Source organism: Dermochelys coriacea, chromosome 4 (assembly GCF_009764565.3).
Source record: "Dermochelys coriacea isolate rDerCor1 chromosome 4, rDerCor1.pri.v4, whole genome shotgun sequence".
Classification (NCBI taxonomy): Eukaryota; Metazoa; Chordata; order Testudines; family Dermochelyidae; genus Dermochelys; species Dermochelys coriacea.
In genome coordinates this window covers 132,665,347-132,685,956 of record NC_050071.1, presented here as the reverse complement: position 1 = coordinate 132,685,956, position 20,610 = coordinate 132,665,347, and the positions used below count along the sequence as shown (strand labels likewise).

At 45.9% G+C, this 20,610-nt stretch overlaps 1 protein-coding gene across 2 annotated transcripts in view; it reads right to left on the bottom strand.

Moving 5' to 3' along the window:
* Nucleotides 1–16,541, bottom strand: part of RPIA (ribose 5-phosphate isomerase A) — a 31,523-nt gene extending 14,982 nt beyond the window's left edge. The window contains exons 1-5 of one of the 2 annotated variants that reach the window (XM_038400335.2): nucleotides 16,317–16,541; nucleotides 9,697–9,757; nucleotides 7,460–7,515; nucleotides 1,769–1,828; nucleotides 685–749 (exon numbers count right to left, since the gene is read on the bottom strand). In XM_038400335.2, the coding sequence (XP_038256263.1) occupies nucleotides 685–749; nucleotides 1,769–1,828; nucleotides 7,460–7,515; nucleotides 9,697–9,757; nucleotides 16,317–16,511 (437 nt within the window). In that variant the 5' untranslated portion in view covers nucleotides 16,512–16,541. Of the gene's footprint in view, nucleotides 1–684; nucleotides 750–1,768; nucleotides 1,829–7,459; nucleotides 7,516–9,696; nucleotides 9,758–10,137; nucleotides 10,248–16,316 lie in introns of those variants that run through there. The other variant, XM_043512728.1, reaches the window with a different exon arrangement.
* Nucleotides 16,542–20,610: the final 4,069 nt, after the last annotated feature.

Here is a 20,610-nt window from a genome sequence, read left to right as displayed (position 1 = left end):
CCAAAGAATGACAGTATCCCTCACATTCCCCCCACTTATTCTGGAGGTTGTTTCACCCCCTCCCCCTTCCCATAACCCTAATGTAAGTTAGTGCTTGTGAAAGACTAATAGCCATGGTCACTGGGGAGACGGCAATCAGCTAAGCATACTAACAAACAGAGTCTCTGGGGGACTTAGCACAGACACCCAGGACATAGAAGATTGCACTCTTTCAACCTCTATAGGTGGTCCAATCAGGCCCAGCATGAGGTACAGTGATGGACAGGCCAATATTACTATACCTGCTGTGTTGATACCCAGGGTTGTCAGCCTGACACCCTTCGAAGCACTGAATTCACATGGAATCCCAAAAACACAAATCTGTTGCTGACTAAACTGCATGAAAGGATTAAGAACTTTAGCAAAGCCACAACCCAAAGCAATCACTGCTTGTATCACTAGATGCTGATGCTGCTCCTACTCCCACCCCCTACTCCATTTTGGATATTGGATTATAAACTCTTCGGGTCAGGGATTGTCTCTCACTAAATTTTTAGACAGCACTACACACAGTGGGACCCTGATTTCAGTTTAGCTATACTACCATAACAGAAACATTTCTAATAACACCAGTAGATTAATCTATTTGTTTAAGCCTGGCTGCAGCATTGCAGCTGTGAGCAGACACAAGGCAGCATTGCTTACCCGCCACCTTTGATAAGACTGAGGTCAGAATCCACTTCATCAGCTCCGTCAATGGCGACATCAAGCTGTGGGAAAAGAAAACATGGCTTGGAAACCTTGGGAAACAAATGTGCTTGTCATGAAAGGCGGCATGAAGCAGGCACCTGCTGTTTGCACAGCTGCACTCAGCCCCACAACTCATGCATCTGCTAAGAGCTGTCCATGTTTTACTGCACAGAAAAGTATCCTAATGCCAGCAGGAGGTCTGATGCTACATGGAGAGTCTAGTCAACACCAACCTGAACCCAAAATACTGTTGGAAACAATCACTGATTTTTAGAAGGCTTGATGAGTACATCGAAAACTAGCTCTGGATAGACTCAAGGCCAGATGGCTCAATAAAAGTGTCTCTTGAAAACAATTACACAGAGATACACAGCCACAGATAAACAGCAGGCAGCCAGCAAGTCCAGCTATAACCTACCACACCACGTCAAGCTGCTGATCTGGTCTAGTCTTGATAGACAAGTAGGGACAGTATGTGAATGGGAAACTCCCAGGGAAAATGCAGGCGCTGCAGGAAGTGGTGGCGGTGGGGACTCCAGCAGCTAGCACTGTTCACTCCAGATCAGTGCTGAACTGACACACAGCGTGGGGCAGGGAGGCTGGGCTGCTAAAGGGCCACTGAACCTTTACCCAGGGAGTGGTTGTTAGCGCCCCGAGTCCTGGTCAAATTCCAAAATGCAATGTCTGGCTCTTCTAGTTTACTTCATTTTGAGTTTGTTCAGGATTAGGGAGTGGATTTAGTGCTCATGAAATCGAGGGGTCAAACAAATCAGCCAGAACAAGCTTCCTGCAGCTCAGGTACTAGATCTCCACTCTAACTTGCACACCTTCTTTTAGTCCATCCCTGGCTCTCTCCTGAACACAGACCCTCAGCCGGGTTGTGGTTCTGCACTGTGAGCAAACTAGGACTAAAACACAGCAGGCTCATTTCCACCTGTGCCCTAGCTCACAATCCAAACCCGGGTCCTGAGAGCCAAAAGGCGAGGGCGCTATCTCAACACACCTGCCAGAAGCGATTTCATTTCTACAGTTCCCTTACCTCCGGGTACCTGTCTAGGTCACTTAGGCGTAGATCATTCTGGACGATCAACTGACGTGCCTACACAACAAAAACAACACAAACATTTTGTTGATAATTAAAAGATTCTCTAAAAGCTGCACAAACAGCTCAAACTCCTTTTGTCGGTGTCCCAACTCCAAAGTCTGACCAAAGAGATGGCTTGGGCTCTCCAATCTCAGCTTCCAAAGGCATCTTGTCCTGCACCAGGAGCAGCAGAACCAAGTAACAAGGAGAAGTCTCCTTTGCTAGTTAGAGATTGGCATTCTGTAACAAAGGGTATTACCGCTGCTTTGAACTGCAGTGGCGGGACTGTACGTTAGGGTTCCTGGTTCCTCCTCCTGCAGGGCACAATCAGTTCCCATTGACTACAGTGGGTATTACTTAAATCCTACAAGATCAGGGAAACACTAGGCTCTTGGGTTCTACATTTGTCTCTTCCACAAACTAACCCACTGTGACACCTTGGACGAGTTGCTTTCTCTCTCTGTGCTTCAGTTTGCCCCCTCTGTGCAAAAGGGGTAGCAATATTCACCCCACAGAAGTGCAGGGAGGTTTAACAGTCGGAAAATGCTTTTTGTTGCTGCATGAAAAATCATTTTTCCTTTATAAGAGAAATTGGGGGGGGGAGAGAACCAACTTCCCTGACAAAGAATGAGGAAGCCTCCTGATTCTGTCACACTTTGCAATGATGAGTCTAACCCCCACTAACGAAGAGTGGATTTCTATCCCCTGTGCTGGCTAAACTGTATAGATGTTTAGGAGTCTGCTGCATCCCTTTAATTCAAGCAGAAGAGGTTCTTGCTTATAGATCCGAGGATGTCAGTTTCAATCCCAATCTAGGGAGGTGTTATAGCAAGTTGCATTACCTGAGCCAAATTCATCCCTAATATAACTTCGCTCAAGTCAAAAGGTCCTGGCACACTTTTGAGTATTGTATAAAACAATGGCAACACCAGGGATGTATCAGCCACCCTGCAGTTTGAACTAATTCTGACATGTTCTACTATTTAATTTTTGTTCTTTTGTACCGAGGTGAAGACACATTTTTAAAGAATTCCCTGATTTTACTCTCTGTTTACTAAAACCTTTAATATTACAGTGCGGTTTTCCTTTAAACATTCTAGGCCAGATCCTGAGGAAGTGAAAGAGGCGGTGGAGTTCCACTTCAGTCAGTGGAGCTACACCAACTGAGGACCCGGATCTCTGCATTTGCCATGCATGCAGATCTCAGGACACGACCACATTTGGGAGTTACTCGCTCTGATGGGACAGGGAGGCTGGGTTCACGGAGTCATAAGCAAGTGCAGAGTTCTCATGACCAAGAGAGAAAGCAGCAGTAACGATATGGCTCCTGCAAATACGTCAAGGATTAGAATGAGACGCTCCCTATAGGTACATGAAGAACGTTCCCTAAGCGTAGCAAGACAAACATGGAACTGCCCAGCACTTGGAATCTCACTGACACGCAGCCTGCTTTGGCGCTACAACTGCTTTAATTAGGTGGAACCCACAGCTCTTCTCAGTATTAGATGGAAACCTACAGTTTGTTGCCAAGAAACAGACCTGTTGCTAGGTTATAACCCCCCGGGTGGCTACCCAGATGATCAGTATGTGCACAACTCAAGAGGGAAGGGACACAGATACACAGGGCCAGTTTCCAATCTCATATACACAGGTGTGGCTCCACTGACTTCAATGGATTTACACCAGTGTTGGGGTGGGGTGGGTTTGAATAAGGCCCACTGACACAGATTCTCCTCTCCCTTACACCTCATGCAGTTACATACACCCAGGGGAAGTGGAAGTAAGATGCTGCCACACTGATCTGGTGGTGTTTAGTGCTTACTTTGCATAAGGTGCCAGGCAGCTAGGGAAAATCTGTCCCCGTGTCTCAAGGTGTCAGATCCCCGGCCTGAACAGGCTCCTCAGTACATACCTAGTTACAAACCTAGTGTCCAGGAACCTGTCAAACATTTTTTATTGTTAATTCTACTGTGTAAATCAAACTCCATTGGGGTGAACGGTCATGATCATTTCATAACTACACACATAGGGCCAAATTTGCTCCTATAACAACTCTCCTGCAGTCAATGGATACACATCAGGCATGAATCCCATCCTGCAGGACTTTCTCCTGGCATTTACCCTTATAACTCCCCAAAGCAATCTCTTCATCTTGAAGGTACAGGGTAGGGGAAACAGGAGTCAGCTTCTCCCTACCTACTTCTCTATGCTAGATAACTCCTGTACTAACTCCTTAGCCAGGAAGCAGAAAGGAGAGTTTTGTATTAAAATATGATGGTACAACATTTAAAGTAATGCCTAGAGTCCCCCAACTGAATTTGGGGCCCCATTACATTAGGCACTGTACATACACACAGAAAGAGACACACACTGCCCTGAAGAGCTTGCAGACGAAAGAGACAAAGTGTGGGAGGGGAAACTGAGGCACAATGGGCTGAAGTGACTTGCTCAAGGTCACACAGTAGGTCAGTATCAGAGCTGAGAATAGAACCCACATCTCCTGGCTCCCAGTCCAGGGCTCTATTAGCTAGACCTCCTTAACATATGCATGTTAGCATCCGGGTAACAGTGAAAAGGAAAAGCCTATGGTAAAAGACAAGTGAATTGAACTTAGAATATTGTGCCAGATGGTACGACTACATTAGTATAACTAGTTTTCACCTAAGACTGGGAAAGAAGTATTTGATCTCAGTGCAACCCACGTGGTAAGGCCAGCTACTGCATGCCTTACTGTCCCCTTCCCATTTTGTCCAAGCAGTCGTGTGACACAGCATGCTTTCTCCCATGAGCAGGGTCTGCGTTCGATTCAGCTACAATTGTGCTACATGGTTCACGTCGGTAAGCAGAAAGCAGTAAGAAAAGTTCAATCACCAATATGGGAACCAACATAGAGAATTACAGCGTGTCTCTCCTACAATTCAGAAAGATCTTGCTCCTTACCAATGAAAGGCCAATTTTCCCAACTGTAACGTTCCACCTAAAACCACAGTGCAGCCTCTTACAGCCACGCTTCAAACCGGTGCATTGAAGAAGGCTGAACACATTCATTTTCAATTAATTGTCACTGTGAAGAACTAATATGGTTGAGGTCAAAAGAAAATTTACCCATGTTTCTAGTTAGATCATATACAGGTGGGACAAGCGTCGGTGTTGCCATTTTAGGGAAATTAAAGAGACAATATCAATTAATAAATAAACTCACTTCTGTCTAAATTTTTTTTTCAAATACATGGTTGCATGTAACACCCTAGATCACTCCAAATGAAAGAGTACAGAAGATATTTTTTTAAAAAAGAAAAAAGTAATTCCTTTGTGCATTTGGCAGCATTTTGTGTATAAAGTTTATATTTCACTCTTTCTTTTAACATTATTATTATTTGTATTACAGTAGCATGATTGTGTCCCCACTCTTGCTAGGTGCTGAATGTGACACTTCTCGGGGCACACATCTTGCAACGATGATGAGTATTAGTAAATTCCACGCTTTCAGTAGAGACCTCACATGCTACATTTTATGGATAAATACCATGAAAAGAGTGTATTACGTAGGAGTTTATCAGATCTGAGACAGGAGTTTCCCATAACAAACAGTGAACCCTTTGCTAGTTGGCACCAATGGGTCTCTGTGTCACACTGAATACACACATAGCAAGAGAGTGCCCCTGCCCGAAAGAGCTTGCGATACAGACAAGACAGACAGAGGGTGGGAAGGGAAACAGAGGGGCAGTGACTTGCGCAAGGCCTCAGCGCAGGTCAGTGGCAGAACCAGGAATAGAACTTAAGTCTCCTGACTTCCAGTCCAGTGACCTATCCAGTGGGCCACACTGCCTCTGCCAATGGTCTGTTGCCCTTCCTGTCTCATGAACTTGCCTGATGACATTACTCTCGTGTCATGCTCTAAAGGGGAAGGGGAAGCACATCATGGAAGAACGTGCCTGTGTATTCCCATTTCATTATTAAGGAAAGGGAAGCACAGAGCAACTAACATGATTTGCCTAATGTCACACAGAAACTCCGTGGCAGAGTCAGGAACAGAACTTAGTTCTCCTGACACCCAGTCCCAGTGCTTCCACAAGACTTTTCCTCCTCTCTCCGAAAACAGCTCACAGCTCAGCTGGTATAAAGCTAGTTCCTGTAAAAGGTTGCACAGAAAGGGACAGAGTAAGCTGATTTCTTTTCAGGAGTTCCATGTGCAAGCCAGCTACATGTGCTTCTGTATCCTCTTGTGCATGTGATCCCACCAGTGCAGCACGTAGCTCAAATTTTACCGCTTCCAGAGCCTGATACAAAGCTCAGTTAATTCAGGGGGAGTCTTTCCAATGGGTTTTGGATCAAGCCCCTAATTCAACACAATTGATAGCTTTTCTATATGCTGGAGCAGAGGTGGGCAAACTATGGCCCGCGGGCCACATCCGGCCCACGGGACCCTCCTGCCCGGCCCCTGTGCTCCTGGCCCAGGAGGCTAGCCCCCGGCCCCTCCACTGCTGTTCCCCCTCCCCTGCAGCCTTAGCTCAGTGTGCCGCTGGCACAATGCTCTGGGCAGTGGGGCTGCAAGTTCTTGCCACGCAGTACAGCTGCAGAGCCCAGCCGGACCCGGTGCTCTGGGCTGCGTGCTGGAATGGCTGGCTCCAGCTGAGCGGCGTGGTTGTAGCGCTGCCAACCACCGGTGCTCCAGGCAGCGCGGTAAGAGGGCAGGGGGGTTGGATAGAGGGCAGGGGAGTTCCATGGGGTTGGTCAGGGGGCAGGGGTGTGGATAGGGGGATTGAATGGGGGCAGGAGTCCAGGGGGGGCAGTCAGAGGACAGGGAAAATGGGTGGTTGGATGGGGCAGGGATCCCGGGGGGGCAGTAAGGAAGGAGAGGAGTTGGATGGGGCGGCAGGGTGCAGTCGGGGCGGGAGGTCCGGGGACAGGGGGTGGTGGATGGGGCAGGAGTCCCGGGGGGGCCATCAGGGGGCGAGAAGCAGGGGGTTTGGATAGGGGTCAGGCCATGCCTGGCTGTTTGGGGGAGGTACAGCCTCCCCTAACCGGCCCTCCATACAATTTTGGAAACCCGATGTGGCCCTCAGGCCAAAAAGTTTGCTCGCCCCTGAGTTGGAGCCATGGAGTGAGCAGTATGGTAACTCAGATATCACGCATGTTGTCTGAAACAACACCATAAGCTTCTCAAAAATTGCATGGGTTTGTTGTGAATCTCAACTCAGGGCAAAAAGAAAAGGAGTACTTGTGGCACCTTAGAGACTAACAAATTTATTAGAGCATAAGCTTTCGTGAGCTACAGCTCACTTCATCGGATGCATTTGGTGGAAAAAACAGAGGAGAGATTTATATACACACACACAGAGAACATGAAACAATGGGTTTATCATACACACTGTAAGGAGAGTGATCACTTAAGATAAGCCATCACCAGCAGCGGGGGGGGGGGGGGAAAACTCAGGGCAATGACTATCCATCACCCCACCTGAAGTCACGGCCATGAATCTGTGCTGAAATCTCACAAAGTTCTCCTTTAACTAACTGGGGTTTTGAGCAGATTTACAGTACCGGATAATTCAGAAATTGCCCTAGAGTTTCCATAGACTGATAGGATGCAACTCCAAGTGTCTTACCCATAAGAAAGGACGCAGGCGGGGACAATATTTTTACCTGAAAAGATGTTGGGATGCAGACAATATTCAGATTCTCCTGTTTAACTCTCTCAGCTGTAGGAAGAAGATGACGCATTAGTTTGCTCAACAAACAATAGAGCTGGAGGAAAGTGCAACAAGTTTCACTTAAGAAACTTTAGTTCAAACAGCCTCTTCGAAACATTCCAGTTACTTGGGCGTACCTGCATTTGCAAAGAAGAGTCAGGCACAAACTACAAACAAGTGTCATCCTGTGCTGGATAAACTGTAGCTTCTGGTGACAATCATGTTTAAACAACTTCTCTGGGTCAGCCTATGATGAAAAGGCTAATGATCCATCTCATATCGGAGCAGTAGAGCAAGCAAGAATTGTGCCCAGTCAGTAAAGAATAATTCATCACCTAGGGAATTAAATCCTATATTATACACATTTTACTGCACTCCTTGTAAACAAGAGAGTTGTAGGTGAATAACAGCAGCTGTCTGAAAGATTGTGCTGCCTCAGGGCCTCATATCCTGTATAATAAAAAGCACTGAAATATAGGGTAGGGAATGACTAATGGAGCAAAATCCAGCATTTCCATTAAAAGAATTAAATGTTTCCTCCCTCCGTGTAACTTGAAAAGATGAACATCTATTATTAAGATAATAGATGTTATTATGGACATATTAAGATAATTCCCTAATAAATTTTGTTCACAAAATGCTATGTTTCAAATTTAGGCAAATCCAACAGCCTGAGTGAACATGGGTAAGTGCTACCTAATGGCAACAGGTGATGCAGACAAACTCCTCACCTGTTCTGATCATTCAGAAAGCCCTGCTTTTGGCATGTCACAGCTCAGACACAAGGCCAAGCTCAGCAATCTTGAAGGCCAATAGTGCTTTATAACTGTACTCATGGCTCAAAGATTTGGTTAGAATCAGAGCAGCTCTGACACTGAGCAGCAAAACCAGGAAGCAGAGCTTCCAAGTCCTAAAATACCTCTCAAGTATTAAAAACTAAAACTCCACCCTGGAATCAACAAGATGCAAACAATGTACACAAGTGCGCATCTCCATGATCTTAACAGTGACTTTTGCTCTCTCCCATCTTCTATTACCAGTTGTGCTGTTAGGTGTCCACTTAGGTCTCGATCCTGCAAACAGCACTTGCTCAGGTGCATAATCCACTGAAGTTATAGTCAATAGATAGCGCCAAGGAGTATTCAGAGTCCTGATGGGTGGAACATTCCAAACTCTCATTTGGAACAGAGGGGACCTTATGCTGCTGAGCTAACAAAAAAAAAACAACCCACAAACACAGCTTGTCCAGCAGTCCCAGTTCCCCATAGAGGGCTGTTCTGTTTTAAACGGGAGGCCAATAAGAGACAGCTGATTGTCCACATTTTGTTGCCAAGATGAATTGCATTCTAGAATTAAGCGTGTTGCGAGTCCCTCCCTTCAAAAACAAGGGGCAGACCTGAGCTGACTGACTCAAAAAGGTTCTATGGCGCTTGATGAGCATATCTGACCTAAGGCTGAAAATGAGCCCTGACCTCCTGCCCTTTGTTAATCCATAGAACGCTGCTGGTACCACACACTGCACTTTGGGGAGATGCAGGTATATAATTAGCCTTGTGCCCACTTGCTAAAGGGTCACATTACAATAATAGTTCACCTACACACAGCCTTTATGGGACAAACTCTGCCCTGACTTTCACCCAGTACATTCAATGGAGTTGCAAGACATATGAATTACAGCAGGATTTAATGCCACATCTTCAAAGCACCATTCAAACATTAGCCTTCCCAACATCTGAGAGGTGAGTGAGTAACATTACCCCGATTTTACAAACGAGTCAACTGCTGAAGAATGGGGCAGTCTCTTAACCTAAGCCACACTGTGGGTAAGTGGCAGAGCTGGAATTAGACCTTTAGCTCCAACCTGAGCACAATTCAGGAGACCAGACTGCCTGGCAAGAGCAGAGAAGAGCTCAACTCTAATAAAAGCTGCAGACCAACACACTCATTAATTCTTGGTGACGGCCTTTACAATTAAACTGAGGCACGAGGACAGGCTTTACTTTCTGCCTCAGATCAAATGTGCTGACCAATCAGCACACCCAAGGTTTTTAACTGCAAGTCAGCTGGTTATCCAGCAGGCAGGCAGGCTGGCAGGAATTACATTTCACTTCTCCACACTAGCGTTCCAATTAGCTGGGGCTGCTGGAACAGAGGATTTTCCTTCGGATGGAACCAACGTCATTACCATACCTAGTCGATGGACAGCAGGGACAATTGTAGAGCCACTTCCAATTCCAAGGACTTGGTTATTCTGCAAACCAGAAAAAGAGAGAAGCATGTTTTCATAGCACATTATGGAGGGCTCCAGTACTGGGTGAACATATGTCCCGTTTTGACTCAGACAATCCCTTTTTTAAACTGTCCCAGATGTCCCAACTTCCCCCCCCCCCCAAAACTGGGCATTTGTCCCATTTGCTCTTGCGGCAGGGCTCAGGCGACAAACCGCAAGAGCAAACGGGACAAATGTCTAGGAAAAACTAGAAGGACAGATCCATTTGGAGCATACACGAGCCTGATTAATCCTTGAAAGGAGTAGAGAAAGGTGAGCTCCAAAAAACATGATAGTCCTTTGGATGAAGGGATATAATAATGTAGATTACAGAGGGGTTAAGGATGCACTTCCCACAATACTAGCATTGAAAATCTTCCTGAGGCTTGGGATAAAGGATCGCTCCTACTGTGTTTCATTTTAACCCTGGGTTTTTGATGCAGCACCTTCCTTTAAACTAGCCTCTCTGTTTACAAATCCTGGTTCTGGAGTAGAGCAGTTCTTTGCCTCCAGCAGATGTGCCTCTTCTCCCCCCACCCACACCAGAGAAACCAACTAACAGTGCAGCTTCTCTGCCTGCCTATTACTCTGCAGGACAGTTGCAGCCTTCGGAGGTTGCCACAGCAGGGAAGGAAGTTGAAACCATTTGATGTTGTGTTTCAAGGAACCCACACAGTGAAACACTGTTGCTGGGAACAATATCGCTCGTAAACAGTACTGCTGCCCAAAGCAAGAAATGTAAGAGCATATATACCCTGAAGCAAGTTCCAGGCCACCCTGTCCCTCACACTCAGAAGTCAGATCCTCTCTGCTCTGTAGACACATGGTGAAACTGAGTCCAAGTCCTGCTCCACAATAGCCCCCCTGATTCATTTAAAATAGGATTTTAGTCTTTCAGCATAGATGAGTTTTAATTGCATAGCCCCGGGTTTTCCAGGATGGTAGCCTGGTTCAGGAGCATGTTTAAGACCATTCAGTCTCATCTACACATTACTGGTATTATACATTTAGACACACTGGGAATGGAGCGGATAGGCACTAACATGTTACAATGGTATTCTCTGCACTGTGGATCCACTTCTTATATTTACCTATCACCTGGGTATCTAAGTGTTGATGGGATCTAATTGCATCCCATGCATACTTCTGTAATGTTCATATAGGAGCAACTTCCTCAGCCAGCGTACAAAGCGTCAGTTCACTTGCAGAACTGTGCTAGCGCCAGAAAAAGAATCACATAATGTTAGCTCAAGATTTTACTACAATAGACCCTAAGAGTTACGAACACCTCGGGAACGGAGGTTGTTCGCAACTCTGAACAAAATGTTCTGGTGGTGGTTTCAAAAGCTTACAACTGAACATTAACTTAATGCAGCTTTGAAACGTTACTATGCAGAAGAAAAATGCTGTTTTCCCTTTATTTTTTAGTAGTTTACATTTAACACAGTACTGAATTGTACTTGCTTTTTTTTGGTTTCTGCTGCTGCCTGATTGTGTATTTCCAATTTCAAATGAAGTGTGTGGTTGACTGATCAGTTCATAACTGGTATTTGTAACTCTGAGGTTCTACTGCATTTAGCCACATTCCCCAAATAAATTCAGCCACAAGGTGTCACTGCTTGGTCCTTTCATATTACCTAATGTGCAGTTTAATGTTTCTTAGGCCTGATCTACACTAAAAAGTCAGATCAACTCAGCTATGTTGCTCAGAGGTATGAAAAATCCATACCCACAAGTGCCATAGCTAAGCCAAGCTAACCCTCAGTGCAGAATTCTTCCATCGACCTAGCTACCGTCTCTCGGGAGGTGGATTAACAAGAGATGGGAGAACCCCTCCCATCACTGTAATGAGTATCTACACTGAATCACTACAGCAGTGCAGCTGCAACTGTGCTGCTGTAGCGTTTCAAGTGTAGACTTTGTCAAGTGTAGACAAAATCACTGAATTACGTATCAAGCAACTTCCTGTGGCTGATGCTTTGACTGGAGTTGAACAGCTCTGAATGGAACTAGCTTACTTTGGCGAGTGGGAGCATTGTTGCAGTGTAAGCTTGATTGAGAAGGAAAAGGGTAAAGCAGAACAATCCCCCGGAGGGGTTAAGGACTGAACTTGCCCCTTAAGTGACATTGACAAAAAGTTTAACTCTTTAAATCTGGCCCAAATTTGGGAGCTCCCACATTATCCCAGCTCATCCCCACACACCCACCAGAGATTGTCTGCCATGACTCCTCTTGCAGAGGAATCACATCTGTATGTTCCCAGTGGTGCCAGCAACGCCACTCAGTCTCCTAAGTTCTGCTCTACTCCTGCTGGGGGATGGGTCGTGTAAGGCCAATACACAATGAAACTGCACTCTTCCCAGGGAAGTTCAATGTCAAGAACAGGAGAAGGAGGAGACAGACAGGGAGCTCCAGCCTGCCTACAACAATCTAGGTAAGACAAAACATACATGCTCTTGTCTAGACTAGGGCTATGTCTTCACTGCCCCCCAAAAAGGTGTGCTTTTAAAGCAGGATAACTAATGTGCATTAGCTGCATTGCTGTAAAACCCCAGTGGAGCCAAGGCACTGGTAGTGTTTACTATGATGTAGGCAGATGAGGTAAACAACAAGTAAGGGTAGGGTATAGTGTTAATAGTGAAGACAGAGCTAGCACCTTCCAAGTCCTAGACTAACATGTTAACTGCTTAGTGTAAACAAGGCAGTGTGCCTTTAACATTAAACTGATGGAGTTGAACATGGTGTTAAGGCACACTGCTCTGTTTACACTAGGTTGTTAGCGTGTGCTAGCGAACATTTTCTAAATCCTAGGGCTGGTCTACACTAGGAACTTACACTGGCGTAGCTATGTCTCTGAGGGGTGTGAAAAATCCACACCACTGAGAGACGCAGCTATACCAACCTACCCCCCGGTGTTCTTCCATCGACCTACCGATTGCCTCTTGGGGAGGTGGATTACCTACACCGCTCGGAGAACCCCTTGTGTCAGTGTAGGTAGTGTCTACACTGAAGCAGTATAATGGCATAACTGTAGTGTTTCAAGTATAGACAAGCCCGTAGTCTAGACAAGACCTAAGAAAGGAAAAACTGGGAAATCACAAAGGATCCCATTCTCCAACAAAGGCCTGAAACAAGGGGGGGAATGTGCAGAAATAAAGTGTACAAATCCCAAAGAGATTTATTAAAGCTTTCTTTGTCTCACTTCCCCAACTGTAAAACAGGGATAATACTTTATCTCCCATCCTTTGTCTGTCTTCTCTGTTTGTTTGACTGCAATGTTGTTGTAGCCCTATTGGTCCTAGGACATATGAGAGAGAGAGACGAAGTAGGTACAGTAAGATCTTTTACTGGACCAACTTCTATTGGTGGAAGGGACAACTTTCAAGCTTTACAGAAGCTCTTCTTCAGGTCTGTATCTTGACTGTAGATACCTTGACTGTAGATAACTTTGACTGTAGGTTTTTCTGGTGTGTCTGGGATGGTTGATGGATCTGTGCAGATAATGTGGTGATTGTAGTTTTTTTCTATATAGTCAATTGCAGGGTTCCACTTTTTAATCGAATCGAGGTGTCCTTGGAGTTGATCTTGGTGTGGGAGTGTTCTAGAGAAAGTCGGATGGACGGGTCGTGGTTGTTGAAGTTGTGGTGAAAATCTATAAAGAAGTTTAGGTCATCCATCCAGAGGATGAAAATGATGAGGGGTATGGAACAATTTCCGTATAAGGAGAGGATAGAAAGACTAGGACTACTAAGGGGGGGGACTGATTAATAGAGGTCTATAAAATCATGAATGGGGTGGAGACAGTGAACGGGGAAGTGTTATTTTACCCTTCACATAATACAAGAATGAGAGGTCATCCAGTGAAATTAATAGACAGCAGGTTTAAAACAAACATAAGGATGTACTTCTTCACACAACACACAGAACCTGTAGAACTTGTTGCCAGAGGATGTTGTGGAAGCCAAAAGTATAACTGAGTTCAAAATGAATTAGGTAAGTTCACGGAGGATAGGTTCGACAGTGGCTATTAGCCAAGATGCAACCCCATGCTCTGGGTGTCCCAAAATCTCTGTCTGCCAGACTTTGGGACTGGACAACAGGGGATGGATCACTTGATAATTGCCTGGTCTGTTATTCCTTCTGAAGCACATGGCACCCACCACTGTCAAAAGACATGGGCTAGATGAACCATTAGCCTGACCCAGTATGGCCCTTCTTATGTTCTTAAATATAAAGTTGTGGAGGGTAAGGATGAAATGGATATGTTTAGTGTCATGTATAGAGTGTTTTGGGTGGCTTTCCAAGTACTGCACTTCAGCTTGTAGGTATCAAGGCAGGCAGCGATGCCATCACAGTGAGGGATGTTGGTGTACAGGGAGGTGATATCCAGGTCCCTTCCAACCCTGATATTCTATGAATATCTATGATGGCAAGTGTGGTGTTCTGGAGAGATTGTTAATGTTGTGGAATTCTGGAGGAAGTCGGTAGTGTCTTGGAGGAAGATAGCCCTTTATGCTGCAGTTACGCCGCTGTAGAGTAGACACTTCTACATTTGCAGAAAGGGTTTTTCCATCAAGGTAGTTAATCTACTTCTCTGAGAGGCAATAGCTAGGTTGACGGAAGAATTCTTCTGTCAGCCTGGCCATGTCTGCACCAGGGATTAGGTCAACCTAACCCTGGCACTCAGGATGACGTTTTTCACAGCCCTGAGTGAGGCAGGTATGTTGATCTAATTTTTAAGCATAGACCGTGTCCCATTTATGGATCAGGACCCTGTTGTGCGAGTGCTGTACAAACACTAAACAAAAATAAGATCTCTGCCACAAAGAGCTGACAAATCTAAGGCCCTCATCCTGCAAAATACACGTGCTTGATTTTATTAGCATGAGTAGTAATCAAAGCTAAGCATGTGTGTGTTTGCAGGATCAGGGCATTTGATGACTAAGTTCTGCAGGGCAAGGACCATCTTTCACTAGGTGTACATTCAGTGCTTAGCACAAATGGGCTCCTGTCTCAGGGGGCCCGGCCTCTAGGCACTACTGTAATATGAATAAATAATAATAGGAATGAGGAAGTGTGTTGCTAAGTGTTGGGAGACTAATTAACAGTGACAACTACACTGGCAACTGCAATGCTCAAAAATACAACTACCCCTTAAAATGCTGAGCTCTCTGATTCTGATGTGAAAAGATCAGTGAAAGGAAAAACAGAGGGGATTTTCCCCGATAGCCAAAACCATCCAACACCCATGCAATGGCTCCTACCAGTTTATTTACTACTGTTTACAAAAGACTTAAGAAGCAACTATTACAAAATTAAACAAGGCCACAACCTGTCTTACTTTGCGAGCTAAGTCAGACTGTGTATTTTAACCAGCTACAGGGGAAGCCAGAAAAGCCTTGAGAGCTTTCCTGGACACAGAACAAAAAGTTTTTTTTACATTCTTAACTGTATTCTTTTCCCACTTTAAAAGGACAACAGTTAAGTGTTCTATTTTACCAGAATAAAAAGCATGCTTAGTACACGGAAGTCTCAACTCTTTGACAGCATAGACCTTCGCTCCGCAGTTCTGATTAGCTGGAGGATTTTGTTTTCAAACTGATTGAGGCTCAATGTGTTCCAAACAGGCCTATACCAAAAACAGATCTAGAGATCCTATGTGATTTTCAACAGGTCACTTAACTGCTCTGCCTCAATGTCCCTATGTGTAGAACGTGGATAATACTTTACTAATTCACAGAATTGTTGGTCATTAAAGTCTGTGTGGCGCTCAGATAGTAGCACAATGACCACCTTAGAAATGCCAGTCCAGCTCAGCAAAGGCCATCAGAGTACTGGAAGTTTGTTATCTGGCCCTAACTTGTATGGCAGTTAGTTTAGTTTATTTTGAAATCTGCTATGAAAATGGAAAATATTAGCATGGCTCACTGAAACAGAGATCAACCAAAATTGTCATTTATAGAGAGCAGTAGGCATATGCTGTGCCCTGCGCAACAGACAACTTGTACCAAGCAAGGAATGGAAAACTGTCCCTCATAAAAGGCACAAAACTGAAAGGAGTTTTTGTTGTATGCAGTGTAGCTGCAGTCATGTGGGTCCCCAGATATTAGATAGAGGGTTTTATTAATACCCTTGAAAAGCAAGAGGGAAAAAAACTCCTTCACGGACAGCAACCCTGCAAGCACAAGTGCAACAGGCACTTGGCCAGAGCTGGGGTCAAACTCTGCCACCCCCCCCCCCCCACAAGCTTGGAAGCTGCAAGGGCAGAACCCCAGTGCAGCAAAATCCCCAGACTCTTTGCACACAGGCACGTGTTAAAGTGCATGATTACTGGCAGATTCACTTGGACAGGCGTGATGCAAAACATGGTGGGGAAGGGAGGGGGGGGGTCACTTTTACAACTCTCGGGGCGGGGGGGGGGGGAGTCGGATGCAGCCCGCCCAGCCGAACGGAAGCTGCTGCCAACTCCGGGGGCCGCCCTTTGCAGAGACGGGGGAAGAGAGAGAAAGGGGGGGGGGGTCTTTCGAGGGTCCCCACTCACCTTCACGTGGTTATCGACAGCTGCCCAGGCGGCCACTCTCTTCGCCTCCTCGGACATGTCGCTGCGGCTGCGGAGCCGCCCGCGCGCGGGCGGCGGCACGTGCGGAAGGGCCCAGCTCGCCCCGCCTCCTGCCCCCGCGCCGCCTGCGGGCAACGCAGCCCGCAGCGCCCTGGCCAGCAGCCGCTCGCGCCGCATACCCACCCCACGCGCCCGCGGGGGGCTTACGCCGCCCGGCGGCGGCTGGGAGTTGTAGTTCCGCCGGGCCGGGGCGGGGCGAGGCGGGCGCAAGGGCTGGGGAGCGGGGGGAACTACAGCTCCCACCATGCATCCCGGGGCTGCCGCGGCCCGCGTGCCGGCCGGCTGGGTGTTGGCTGCTGCTAGGGCGGTTCGTCCCGTCCCGGGCGGGGAGCTCCCCCAGGGTCAACCTCGGGGCTGGTGGTCGCTGAAGCCACGCACCTGGGATGAGCTGCCCCCTTGTGACCGGCACAGCGTCTGTGGCCCTTGTCAACGTGCTGTTGGGGAGCCCCGCTGCTGCGAGGAATAAGGGGGTCGAGGCCCTGCTTGAGTTCACGTGGCTGCGCTCTGCCTTTCTTCTTCCCCTCCGCCCTGCTGTTGGATACCTTCCTTTTCCTGTACCCTCAACTGCTGTGTGAACCCCTATAACTCCAGGTCTCAGAGTAGCAGCCCTGTTAGTCTGTATCCGCAAAAAGAACAGGAGGACTTGTGGCACCTTAGAGAGTAACGAACTCCAGCTTACCCCCAATTCCCATTATCTGAAAAATCCGACTTCCACGGTGGCCCCCTATGTTAGGCCCTGGCTCCACTTCAGCTGCTGTAGTGCTCTGAGTGTCCAAGCTTCCTACGTTTCAGAGTAGCAGCCGTGTTAGTCTGTATTCGCAAAATGAGCTGTAGCTCACGAAAGCTTATGCTCTAATAAATTTGTTAGTCTCTAAGGTGCCACAAGCTTCCTACATCCATGTAAGGGGGTTTTCTATCTGTGTAGTTTTAATCCACCTCTCCAAGAGGCACTACCTAGGTTCACAGAAGACTTCTTCCCTGGACTTTGCTGCATCTACACTGAGGTTAGGCGACCTAATTACAGAGCTCAAGCTGCAATATGTTTCACAGCCCTAAGTGATGTAGCTAGGTTGATCCGATTTTTTAAGTGTAGACCAGGCTTTAGTTAATTAGTTAGTTCTGCTTATCTGAACAGCCAGTTATCCAAAAGTTTCAGATCTCCTCCTGCCAGTGGGAACATAAATTAACTTCGTTAAATCTACTTTAAAAATACTTGAGATTAGGGGTAGCATTTTCAAGAGTGCCTTAGTGATTTAAGCACCTAAATCAGATTGAAAGTTGATAGTGTTTAGGCATCTAAATCCCTTAGGAACTGTTGAACAATTTTATCCTAGGTCACTCCCTAATTTGATCACGATTTAGTCTACCAATATTTTAAAAACTGTTTTAAATATATTTATATGCTCCAACCATGCTGGCAATATAACCTTGTGAGATGGAAGTTTTAATGTTGCTGCTTTTCTAGTGCAGATGGGGTCTAGACACCAAGACGGGGTGCTGTATCCCAGCTTAGTGGGAGATGCTTATATCAAAACACTGAGATGCAGTAGTGAGGCATGTGACTATAAGCTTTCCTGAACGTGTTGGGACTTGTATCCACACATCGTTGACCAAAGCTGTACAGCCCCGTCCTAGGATGCATGGGGTTCACTATAAAGTCTAATATGGGTTTTCAGGCAGTGAAGGTGCACGGGAAGAGGGAATTGTTTTTTTTTTTCCCCCTAAATCCTGGCCAAGAATCCAGGAAATTAAAAGGGAGGCGGTCATTGATACTTAAGGACAAAATTTCATAGACCAAAATTTTCAGTCTTGGGTGCTTAAAATTAGGCTTCTAAATCCATATTTAGGCATTTAAATAAAAGTGACCTGGTTCTCAGAGGTGCTGAGCACCTACAAATCCTACTGAAGTTAATGGGAGCTGCTGGTGCTCAGCAGCACTTTTGAAAAATTCAGCCCACAAGTGACTAAAGAACATCCATTCACTTTGGTTCTGATAACGAAAAAACCTCTGTTGTTTGTTTAACTTTCTATACATCAGTGACGTGCCTCAGTGCTTCTTGACATACCTCAGAGCTTGTGGTGAGAATTCTCCACAGTGCTGCTGTGATTTTTAGGGACTCGAAATAATCCCCTTTGTCATGGCTCACTGGGCAATGCTGAAGCGCCGGTCTTCAAACAATGGGGCATTCTTCCAGCAGAGTCTTTTTTGTCCAGAAATCAAACTTGGTTGATCCAAGCCAGCCTTCCTTTATGCAAGCAATCAGTGACTTGCTATTAAGGAGTCAGTATGTGAAAAAGGCTGGACTTTTCTACTAGCTGCAAGAGACCTTTTCTAGTGAATTGTGCGCTGCCTGCAGAATAGTATATTTTACAGTGCAAATCCACACATGGGATGCAATTTCTATCAGAAAAAGCCAGCTACCAAAAATCATTTTCTTCCATGTTGCATTAACCTGAAGTCTGATTTAGTGAGCTTGGTGTTTGGGCTGCTGCTATCCATAACAGGTGTGACTTCTCCCTGAGACAACAGCAGCATGCCTTCAGTTCTGGAGTGTTAGCACCGATTCAGCAAAGCTCTTTAAACCCAGGCTTAGTTATAAGCAGGTGCTTAAATCCCAATGACTTCAATGGGACTTGAGGTTAAGCGAGTCCTTAAGTGCTGTGCTGAACTGAGGTCTTGATGGTGATAGAAAACTGAAGCAAAATACAAAATACTGGAGCCTGATTTTTATCCCTGCATCAATTATTGAAGGGTCTGGCTTCAAGAATGTCTCAATGTGTACGTGCTGAAGGAGCACAAATACTACAACTACAGAGAAACGACATCTGCCAGCCATTTCAATCAACATCTTCACTGAAGTGCAGGATAGGTTGGATTTGAGTGGATGCTGACCTATATAATCTTTCCTAAACTATCTTTATTTATGATAAGCAAATAGTTTGTGATGTAGCTTCACCAGTACAAAGCTACACTTGAAATGCTACAGCAGCATAAGCTGTAGTGCTGCAATTGCGTCACTATAGCACTTCAGTGTAGATGCTACCTATGTTGATGCCCATTGCTGTAGTTAATTCACCTCAAGAGGTGATTGCTAAGGTGACAGAAGAATTCTTCCCTGACCTAGTGCTGTCTGCACCTGAGGTTAGTTCAGCCTAAGTACATCGTTCCCGGGTGTGGATTTTTTACACTACTGAGGGACATAGCTAGGCCAACCTAATTTTTTTAGTGTAGATCAGGCTCAAGTGTAGACAAGGAAAGCCAAGACTATGGTGTTACCCTGTTTTCAAGCAGGAGAGAGCATCACCTATGCAAATTGCAGCTTTCCTTGTGTATGCTTAGGGCTTGAACTAGTGCGACGCCATCAATGGCTGGCCATTGACTGCTGGGATCAGGGCAAATTCTCAAGGTAGACAAAGGCCTGAGTTTGTAACCTCACCAGAGAACATAGTTAAGGCTTGGTTTACACTAAAAAGTTAGGATGACCCAGCTACATTGCCCAGGGGTGTGAAAAATCCACACCCCCTGAGTGACATAGTTAAGCCGACCTCACCCCCAGCCTAGACAGCCCTAGGTCAACAGAAGACTTCTTCCATCAACCTAGCTACCACCTTTCAGGGAAGTGGATTAACTACACCAACATGAGAATCCCACCTGCCAATATAGGTAGTGGCTATACTGAAGCACTACGGTGGTGCAACTGCGGTGTTTCAAATGTAGATAATCTCTAAGACTCACAGGTTTGTCTGTTCACTTGAATTTATCACAAGTCTCACGCTATTTAGTGCTTTCCTTAAAGCCCCAGCTCCTGGGATCATTTTGTTACACTAGACTCTCAGCTCTCTCCTTTAAAAAAAAAAGCAAGTTTCTAGTGTGGTTGCAGAGAAGAGCTTAAAAATATAAATCCCAAAGGTTCAAAACCCAGAAGGCAAATAAAAAGAAACCAATGTTAATAGGCAACAGGTTTAAAATCATAGAATCATAGAATCATAGAATATCAGGGTTGGAAGGGACCCCAGAAGGTCATCTAGTCCAACCCCCTGCTCAAAGCAGGACCAAGTCCCAGTTAAATCATCCCAGCCAGGGCTTTGTCAAGCCTGACCTTAAAAACCTCTAAGGAAGGAGATTCTACCACCTCCCTAGGTAACGCATTCCAGTGTTTCACCACCCTCTTAGTGAAAAAGTTTTTCCTAATATCCAATCTAAACCTCCCCCATT